The following is a 10805-nucleotide window of genomic DNA, read 5'->3' as shown; positions in this document are numbered from 1 at the left end:
GGGAGGAACACCGTTCAAATATTTAGGGCTGCCAGTTGGCAGCAATCATCGGAGGCTGGCTGAATGGAATCTGGTGGTCGATACTGTTAGGAACAGGCTGTCTACTTGGAACAACAAACATCTCTCAATAGGTGGTCGTATCATTCTTTTGAAATCTGTCTTGTTTGCTCTGCCGATCTACTATCTCTCATTCTTCAAGGCTCCAGCAGGTATTGTATCTAAACTTGAGTCTCTTTTCAAAAGCTTCTTATGGGGCGGGGGGTCGGAAAGTAAAAAAATCAATTAGGTTCAATGGGATAAGGTTTGTAGAGATAATAAAGTCGGGGGGTTGGGCCTAAAAAATATCAAGGCCTTCAATTTAGCTTTGTTAGGCAAGTGGACGTGGAGGCTCCTTACCGAAAAGGACAAATTATGGGTTAAAATCTTAGAGTGTAAATACGGGGGGGCTGGTTCTGAGTTGTATAAGAGTGAAAGGTTCAGTTCTTTGTGGTGGAGAGATATCCTATCGATTGAACTTGGGGAAGGGGGTTCCAAGCCTTTTTGGTTTGAAGAGAAGCTGTCTAAAGAAATAAGAGACGAAAAAAAGTCTTATTTTTGGTTAGATCCTTGGTGGGACGGGAAAAGGTTGAAGGACGTTTATCCAAACTTATTTGCCTTAGCTCTCGCTAAGGAAGCAACGTATTTGAGTCATTAAGAAGTGAAAGAGGAGTTAGTACATGGACTGCTAGCTGGTCCGCTCCGTTAGACGAAGGAAACCGAGAGTCAGAAAATTGCATTCGTGAAATAGTGAAGAGTATTGCCATAAAAGAGAACTTTAAGGATAGGTGGAGATGGTTCAGGGCTGATTACTTTGTTAAAGAAGCTTATCCTCATATCCTAGATAGTGCTGCTGCTGTAAACAATGAAGATAAGGTCTATGCAATTGCTTGGAACAAACTGGTTCCCCTAAAGGTTTCGGTTTTCGTTTGGAAGGTTCTGCAGAACAAAATTCCGTCAAAAGATAATCTTATCAAAAGAGGCATCTTAGTTGATTCTCAAAATTCATGTTCCTTTGGCTGCGATATGAAAGAGAATGTCGCGCACATTTTCTTCGAATGTCCGATAGCCTTTTCGACATGGAGCGAGATCCTAAGATGGCTTAATCTTTCTTCTGTTTTTCATAATAACGTTTTGCATAATTTATATCAGTTCCAGGAATTAATTAACGGAGGAAATATCATCTCGGCGTCGCTTAGCGTTATGTGGTTTGCGTGCATCTGGGCTCTGTGGAGGTCTCGAAACAGAAAAGTTTTTAGGGTGTTTGGAGAATTAAGATCATCAATCTTTGAAGAGATTCAACTGTCATCTTGGAAATGGTTTAAGAGCAAGGCGGTCGGTTTCATCTACGATTTCTATCTTTGGTCGACTAATCCAGTAGCGTGTCTGAATAGGAGTGGCTCTGGCCCTGTCTCTTTCTGATTCTGCTGCCTGTTGTAGCCTGCTTTTCCGGTTCATAGCTGCCGGTTCTATCTATTCCTAGCTGTATTTCTAGTTATACTGGTGATCTCTGTTCTGTTGTCATGGGCTGTTTTTGATTCTGGACTGTGCTAGTTTTACTCTGCTACTGATGTATGGGTTTGGATGGGAATTGTAATATGGTGGAACTATGTTGTAATTTTGCATGCATAGCTTATGCCTCTGAGTATTTTAATGCTATTATTTATTGGCTTTCCAAAAAAAAAAACATAAACACTCAAAACCCATAATGATTTTATGTATGAAAAAACTATTAAACATAATGTAAGATACCTTTTTTACTGACAGAAATGTTTAAAATATTCACACAAAAGCCTAAAAAATAAGACGGAAGGTGGTGAAACGGACACATTTTAAAATACTGATTTAAAATGCGAAAAAATTGTGTGTCAAAGAGGTACGCCGGTTTTGGCACCCTTACTAACAACTCAAAAGACAAATCGGTGATTTACCGCGAATAAAATATTTTTACAAATGGCAAGAGCAACACAGTTCGCAGCACACTTTCTCAAAGAACGACTTGACTTTGCGCAAACTTCATCTACAATCAATCTCCTGATTTCCGATCGACTTTATGGCGGCGGCAGCTGTTGGCGAAGCTTTTCTTTCTGCTTTCATTGAAGTCGTCCTCGACAGGCTTGCTTCTCCGCACCTTGTTGACTTGGTCCGTGGGAAGAAACTTGACGTCAATTTGGTTCAACGGTTGAAGAACACTCTTTATGCTGTTGAAGCCGTGCTTAACGATGCTGAACAGAAGCAGATTCATGACTCTTCTGTTAACAAATGGCTTGATGATCTCAAAGATGCTCTCTATGTTGCTGATGACATTCTCGACCACATCTCCACCAAAGCTGCTCTTTCCAACAACAAGCAGGTCAGTACTGTTAACTACTTCTCTCGCCTTTTCAACTTTGAAGAAAGGGATATGGTTTGTAAGCTGGAAGATATAGTTGCTAGGCTTGAATACATTCTCAATTTCAAAGATATTCTTGGCCTTCAACATATTGCAACTCATCACTCATCCTGGAGATCTCCATCAACCTCTCTAGATCACCCTTCTAACATATTTGGTAGGGATCAAGACAAAGAGGCCATACTCAAATTAATCTTACATGATGATAATGATGTTGATGATAACATTTCCGTGATTCCCATAGTTGGCATGGGTGGGGTGGGAAAAACTACCTTAGCCCAATCTGTGTTTAATACTATAAAGCACAAATTTGATGTTCCAGCGTGGGTTTGTGTTTCCGATGATTTCGATGAACTCAAGGTAACCAAGGCCATCTTAGAGGCAGTTACAGGGAGTTCTTGTAATATAAATAACAAAGAGTTACTTCATCTTGATTTGAAGGAAAGACTGTCAGGAAAAACGTTCTTGATTGTTTTGGATGATGTATGGACTGAAGATTATGACAGTTGGAACTCTCTTATAAGGCCTCTTCAATATGGATCCAAGGGAAGTAAAATTCTTGTAACTACCCGTATTGATAAAGTTGCTTCTATGGTCCAAACTTCTCATGCTTACCCTCTTCAGCAATTGTCTAATGAAGATTGTTGGTCCGTGTTTGCAAACCATGCATGTCTTCCTCAAGAAGAATCCAATCAGTATATGGATCTCCAAAAGACCGGCAAAGAGATTGTTAGAAAATGTAAAGGTTTGCCTTTAGCAGCACAATCACTTGGGGGCTTGTTGCGACGAAAACGTGACATTAGGGATTGGAATAATATACTAAATAGTAACATTTGGGAAAACGAGAGTAAGATCATTCCAGCACTAAGAATTAGTTATCATTATCTCCCTCCCTATTTGAAACGTTGCTTTGTTTATTGTTCCATGTATCCTAAGGATCGTGAATTTAATAGAGACGATTTGATTTTGTTGTGGATGGCTGAAGATCTTTTACCGTCACTAAAAAATGGGAAAACTTTAGAAGAAGTTGGTTATGAGTATTTTAATGAGTTAGCTTCAAGATCATTTTTTCAACGTTCCGGAAGTGGGAACCAATACCAGTGTTTTGTGATGCATGATCTAGTGCATGATTTAGCAACATTGCTTGGTGGAGAATTCTATTTCAGAACAGAAGAACTTGGGAAAGAAACGAAGATCGGTACCAAGACTCGTCATTTATCATTTAACGAGTTCAGATATCCTGTTTTGGAAAACTATGATGTTTTTGGCAGAGCCAAATATCTTAGGACATTTTTCACAAACAGTTTTAGTCATCATAAATTCCATAATGAAAAGGCAGCATGCATCTTTTTTTCAAATTTGAAGTGCTTGAGAGTTTTGTCATTTCGAAACTTTTCTAATCTTGATGCATTGCCTGATTCGATAGATGTATTGATCCATTTGCGTTATTTGGACCTCTCTTGTACATTAATACAAACATTGCCCGAGTCATTGTGTGATTTGTATAATCTACAAACGTTGAAGTTGTACTGTTGTCGAAAACTAACCACTCTTCCCAATAACATGCAAAATCTTGTAAATCTACGCCATCTTGATATCAGTGGACTAAATAAGTTGAAAGAGATGCCTAGAGAAATGAGAAAATTGATTAATTTGCAACATTTGGGTTGCTTTGTCGTGGGAACGCAAGAAGAGAAAGGGATCAAGGAATTGGGAACACTTTCAAATCTTCACGGATCACTTTCCATTAGGAAGTTAGAGAACGTGACCAACAACGTTGAAGCATCACAGGCAAAGATAATGGATAAAAAGTACCTTGATAAATTATCATTTGTATGGTCTGAAGATGCAAAGAACCATTTTACAAGTTCTCAAAGTGAGATGGATATACTTGGAAAGTTACAACCTTCCAAGAACCTGAAAATGCTAGATATTGATGGGTACAGGGGCACACTATTTCCAGAATGGGTTGGACATCCTTCCTACCAAAATTTGTCTAAGGTATCTCTGTCTGGTTGTTTAAATTGTTGTATCCTTCCATCACTTGGACAATTATGCTCTCTCAAGGTCTTGACAATCAGTAAAATGAATATGCTGGAGACTATTGGAACTGAATATGACAATACCTTTTCAGGGACGTATTTTCCTTCCCTTGAACATCTGAAGTTTGTTGAGATGCCATGTTGGAAAGTGTGGCATCATCCTCATGAGTCAAATGTTTATTTTCCAGTATTGAAGTCTATTGTGATTAAAGATTGTCCCATATTACATGGGGATTTGCCATCTTATCTTCCTGCTTTGGACACAATTCGTATTGAAGGATGCAACCAGCTTGTTTCTTCTCTCCCAAGGGCTCCTGCCATCCGCAGATTATACATATTTGAAAGCAATAATATAGCCTTGAATGAGCTACCCCTTTCATTGGAAGAGTTGGATGTTGGAGGAAGTGAGGTGACAGAGTCTGTCTTTGAAGCCATTACCATCACCCCACCAATTTCTCTTAAAATATTAGTCATCAGGGATTGTTCTTCTGCAATATCGTTTCCAAGAGATTGTTTACCCTTATCCTTAGAGAGTTTGTCCATCAAAAATTCTAGTAATCTAGATTTCCCAAAGCCAAATTACGGGCATGAGTCACTTAAGTATCTCTTTATAGATAGAAGTTGTGATTCTCTCATAACCCTCCCATTGGATACCCTTCCCAACCTCCATCATCTGCGTATCGGCAACTGTGAAAACATAGAAAGTCTTTCCGTTTCAAAGGTTCTTCAAAATCTCGATGCTATTAACATTAGTGACTGCCCCAAATTTGTATCATTCCCAGGAGAAGGACTGTCTGCACCCAACTTGACATCATTGTATGTCTCCAACTGTGTCAATTTAAAATCACTGTCTTGTCACATAAATACTCTTCTCCCAAAGTTAGTTAGTATGTCTATATCTGAATGTCCAAAATTGGAGATGTTTCCTGAAGGGGGTATGCCGCCTAGCTTTAGAACAATTTTGATAGCGAATTGCGAAAAATTATTGATGACCACATCTCTAACTTCAATGGACATGCTTACCCATCTTTTCACTGGTGGTCCATGTGATGGTGTCGAGTACTTTCCAAAGAAGGGTTATGCATTGCTACCTCCCTTCCTTACCTACCTGCAGATATTTAACTTTTCAAATTTGCAGACGTTGGATTGCACGGGGCTTCTCCACCTCACTTCCCTGAAAATATTAACAATTAGATTCTGTCCCAAGCTGGAGAATATAGTGGGTGAAAGGCTGCCTGCTTCTCTAACAGAACTTAGTATCTCTGCATGTCCTTTGCTGAAAGAGCAGTACCGGGTGAAATACCCGCAAATTTCCCACATCCCTGGCATTGTAGTTGACGAAAAATGGATTTAGTAAGCTTGAAGTTGGTTTGCAGTTTGTTGTACATGGTCATGTGGACACTTCCATCAATTAAACTGCAGAGTCAAAGCAAGCATTTTATTTCACATTTTCAGGTTATGATTATTCACGCACGAATCACTTTGTTTTTTGGAAGAATAGATATAGTTTTCTAATAGTACGACCGGGAAGTTGTCTAGTTTTTAAAATATCATTTTCTTTTGTTTTCCAAATACAGATATTGAAGCGACTTACTCCCATGTTGATTATGCTGGGAATATCAATCAATCATGGCTTTGGTTTGTACAATCAAAGTAAGTTCTTAAAATTTCCTTCTAATGTAATATATAGTTCATACTTTGACTAAAAGGACTTTAATTGTTTATTCGATTTAAAATGGTGTACATCTTCAATTGCAGGATACATTACAGAAATTTTATGCTGCCGAGACTGTAAACAGAATTTGATCCTTCTAGAAGTTGCTGCTGCTATTATTACTTCGCATTTGTTGACTTTGATTGGAGTTAACAAGGAAATAGAATAGAGCGAGGCTGTGCTAATTTGATGCAGGAGCGGACTAATGGTGTAACAAGGAAATGGAATTCCAATTCTTACTGCCATCTAACTTCCGAAGCCGTCCCGCAAAGATTGATTGGAAAATCTTCAAATTAATATTTTTTAAAACTTAGGCATCAAAAGGCTGATTAGAGCATACTGCATACATCTGTACTGCTGAAGATGATCTATTGCTAACTTCTTACCAGCATGAAGCCATGAGTTAGCTTACTGTGTCATGGACTCATGATACGTGTTTCCCCAGAGGCTTGTCGTCCGGATAAACTATCTGTGCTAATCACCAGAATCTGGGAATCCGCCCAAGAAACAACTCAGCTGCATTTTACCAAACTGTCCCTTCAACTTGTAAAATTGATTAAACTGTAAAAGTGTTTTGTAAGGTAATGCCTGGTTTCTGTTATTTACTGAATGAGTTATAATGTCGGTGTAGGGGATCTTAGTAGCACAAGTTTCTCGAACAAATTAGGCATCATTAATAACAACTTACAATTTTGAGTAATGGTTCTTGGCTTTGTTTATGCTAAATCTATTTCCATAAACATCATTATGTGTCCTTTTGATTCTTTAGTCCCTTGTTTAGCATTGATTTTTACTTGGTATCTTTAATTGATTTTCCTATCAAATAATTAATGGCATATGACATCATATGAAATGCCATTTTTGGTGGAAACATCATATTTATACGTTCCGGTATCATTTAGGGAAAATGATGTGAAAATCCCATTTGCGCTTTCCCACTTTCAAAGATGATGAATACTCCCTCTGATCACTTTTATAAGCAAAATTTCATTTTTCAAATTTATTGAATAATCAATGTATTTGGTCTATATATATATAAACCAGATATATCGGTTATTCAATGAACCTGAAATGTGGATTTTTATTTATAATAGTAAGTTACTCGAGGGAGTATATTAGTATTGGTTTGACTAACGATTATTAAATTAACCGACTAATTCTACGCCACAAGCTGTTAACAGCCGATTGTATTTTAAGGGAATGCATGTTTATGCAGGTTGACTATAGCCCAGATCCAGGATTATCTGGAAAGCTAGAGACATCTACTAATGTGATGCAAGGTTTGTTGCCATTGTTCTTTCGTAAATTAAAATCTCCTTGTTTTCTTTATCAGCTATGAGTGATTGCTTAATTTAGGTATGCCGCTATCCTGAGATTGTTTGGCCCACCCTGTTATGTATCAACTGAAAACGGCAGGGACCTTGCTAACGCGTGCCCTTTTTGGGGGAATAGAAATAAAGGCATCAAGGAGTAGTGCAAAAATTTTCCTTTTATGATAAATAGGTCCATAATTTTCTTTTGTATATTCTGCCATGTTGGGACTTATTTCCTTGAGCTCAAGTGGGCACATCAGGACCACATTTCACATGTGAGGCCTGGGTCAGCATTTGTTTCAGTCGATACTTTATTCTGTGCTTACATTGTTCATAAGCACCAGATAATGTATTAATTTGTTTTTCATTCTGCTTGGGTTTCTCTGATTTTTTTAATACATTATACAACATTGATATTGGCTTATACCAATTAGATTCTAACAATTTAGAATACAAAACTTGTTTCTTGGTAGAAAAGCAACCCCCACTCTCAAGCAACTTCTTTGTTTGGTCAGTGATCTAGCTGTACAAATCAATAATGCCAATTGTACAAAACTAAATAGGATGAAAAAAGTAATGCAAGTGGAAACTGGTTGGCATATTAAGAGTCTAAAAGTCAATGGCCCATCAAGCAAAACTAAATGTTAATATGATGATCATGTACTCCACTTAGTTATTTGTTTATAACCAAAATCTTGATCAATTAGTCCTAATCTTCAATTAGAACTCCTAGGAAGGAAGAAACCGAAAATGAAGTTTCATAAGGAGTATCTGGATTTGATTTTGGTCCCTTGTGGATTGCTAATCATGTTTGCTTATCATCTCTTTCTGCTTCACAGATACATCAACCGGCCTCACACCACAGTCATGGGATTTGAAAACAATGACAAAAGAGCATGGGTTGACAGAATTATGCAGGCAAGTAATAATCCAAATCATTCCTATAATTAATTTGAAAGTTGAATTGAAACCTCTTGTTTTTATAATTTTAAGGTTGTTTTTAAACTTTGTAATGAATGATCAGGCTGAAAAAAGGGATGTTAGCACAGCTCTATCTGTCATTCAATCCAACACGTCAGCCGCAACATTCTTGGCCTCAGTTTCTTTGACTCTTTCTTCTCTAATTGGAGCTTGGATTTCCAGTAACTCCAATATTTTCTTCCAGAGTCAATTAATCTATGGTGACACAAGTGCAACCACAGTTTCCATCAAGTACATTTGCTTACTTACATGCTTTCTCCTTGCTTTTTCATGTTTTGTTCAATCAGCAAGACACTTTGTTCATGCAAACTATTTGGTAAGCATACCGGATAGTTTTGTTCCAATTAGTAGTGTCGAATTAGCAGTAATAAGAGGTGGTGATTTTTGGTCACTCGGTCTTCGAGCTCTCTATTTCGCACTAAACTTGCTTCTTTGGTTCTTCGGTCCAATACCTATGTTCATTTGCTCATTGGTTATGGTTATGGTTCTTCACTATCTTGACTCCAACTCAAGGCCACTGCATATGCATCCTACTAGGTCTCAGGGTGGCAAGTTTCAGATGGCAAAGAACAATGGATTCAACGTTGTTTGACAATGAAGCGTGAATTCGGTGATATTGATGTATGAAAAACAATGTATCTTATTCTTCTGAATGATTATATGATTACATCAGAATTTTCTCAAGAAAGCAATAAAAATGAAAAATAAGAGTAGAGGGTTGAATAACATGGAATATATGTCTTAGAAGCAAAGATTTGTTCAACACCACGCATATGGTTAATTACTTGCTACACAAGTTAATGTGTGTAGGCATCTTGCTTGCACTTACGAATTGGATAAGCCTTAGACTCCTAAATAACACAAAACGTGTGACTTTAACATATTCCATATTGATAGTGGAGATAACTTATAACCAATCTAAACAAGTGATTTGAAATTATGTGTCTTTGTTTATATTTTTTTTAGAACTTCTGATAAGAGCTCTTTTGACGGAGGTACCCTTTAAGAAATATATGATGAGAATAAAATAGCAAAGCTCAAAATACGTTTATATAAATATTTTATTATAAAGAAAAAAAGGAAATGTACTGACAGTGTAAAATATTTTTACACTGTCAACCGATGAGAGACATGCATCAAAATAAATTCTATTTTTAATTTTAAAAAATTAAAATTACATGGCAAATTAAAGCATTTTGATTGATTATATGTGTAAAACTGTTTTATACTGACAGTGCACTATCTTTAAACTCTTATTATAAATAAACATAGGCCAAAATACCTTTTATATATTAAAAAAAGAAGTTAAAATTTGAGTTTTTGTGATACATAATTTTAAAATTTGTTAAGTGTAAAATGAAAAATCATATGTTTTACGGTGGTATGAATTATAGCTAATGGGTGTAGGAAAGAATTTTTAAAAGGGAATTGTTCAATACATCCTATTAGTTATTCACGCACCCTAGTGAAAATTTTAGAATAACCTTAAATTTGGAATATAAAATTCGAACGCACTTAATCATAACAAATCATCTTTGGAACACGCGAATGCTAGACTTTAAAAAATAAGACTTTGGAATTTGTACAGTAAATTACGGAGATTGAACTTCGGATGCGTCTAACACATCACACCTATGCCCAACCTAAGAATCATACGATTTAAAAATACTTCACATTCGAATGTTTGGATTTCTTACGGAGATTGGAATTTGAACGCTTGTGCTTAATTATTCCCGTCTTTCCCTCTCCATTCTCATTTTCATTTATGCAAATAGAGCAAAACTTGAGAACCAAAGAGTTTCTCTTCATTTGCATCCGCAAAAGTTATTCCATCACTTCTCAAGTATTCTCATAGCTCATATCCATTGCATTGAAACTTATCAGGTCTATGTGGCGATCCTTCTTTAGCTATAAACTTTGTTTGTTCAAACATTTCTTTAAGATCGTTTTACTCTAACACTATCAAGTGTTCTTTTAAAATTCAAAGCCCAGAACTATAATACCGATTAAAGCAACTAGAAATGTCACAAGAATTGAGTTGAATTGTGACCATTTTATAAATTTCGTCGTAATTCAAACACCACACAAACTCTTAGAAATTCTTGAAGAAGAAAGATTAGTATAAGATATAAATAATAAGTTAGTGAGAAGTGTGTGAAGAATGAATTTGTGTGTGGCTGTTGATATTTTTCATAAAAAGTACAACAAATTATGCGTGTGCCACAAGTTCAGTTTGGCTCCTCGGATGGAAAGCAGTTTGCCATATATAGGACTAGTTATTTTTCAAAAACAGCTAATACTATTCATTTGAGCTTTATGACATAATT

General features: G+C 36.6%; 2 protein-coding genes across 2 annotated transcripts; both read left to right on the top strand.

Annotated features, from left to right (window-relative positions):
• The first annotated feature begins 1933 nt into the window (after positions 1–1933).
• Positions 1934–7368, top strand: LOC131644926 (putative disease resistance protein At3g14460). Its single transcript, XM_058915544.1, has 3 exons — positions 1934–5925; positions 6048–6123; positions 6229–7368. Exon 1 carries the CDS (start codon positions 2090–2092, stop codon positions 5822–5824), a length of 3735 nt encoding a protein of 1244 aa, XP_058771527.1. The 5' UTR covers positions 1934–2089; the 3' UTR covers positions 5825–5925; positions 6048–6123; positions 6229–7368.
• A 102-nt stretch (positions 7369–7470) lies between these two features.
• On the top strand, positions 7471–9541 carry LOC131644927 (uncharacterized). Its single transcript, XM_058915545.1, has 2 exons — positions 7471–8415; positions 8522–9541. Exons 1-2 carry the CDS (start codon positions 8248–8250, stop codon positions 9068–9070), a joined length of 717 nt encoding a protein of 238 aa, XP_058771528.1. The 5' UTR covers positions 7471–8247; the 3' UTR covers positions 9071–9541.
• The last annotated feature ends 1264 nt before the right edge of the window (positions 9542–10805 follow it).

The sequence above is a fragment of the Vicia villosa genome, linkage group LG1 (genome assembly GCF_029867415.1).
Source record: "Vicia villosa cultivar HV-30 ecotype Madison, WI linkage group LG1, Vvil1.0, whole genome shotgun sequence".
NCBI classification, from domain to species: Eukaryota; Viridiplantae; Streptophyta; class Magnoliopsida; order Fabales; family Fabaceae; genus Vicia; species Vicia villosa.
The sequence above is the reverse complement of the archived record's forward strand: the minus strand, read 5'-3'. Positions and strand labels throughout refer to the sequence as shown.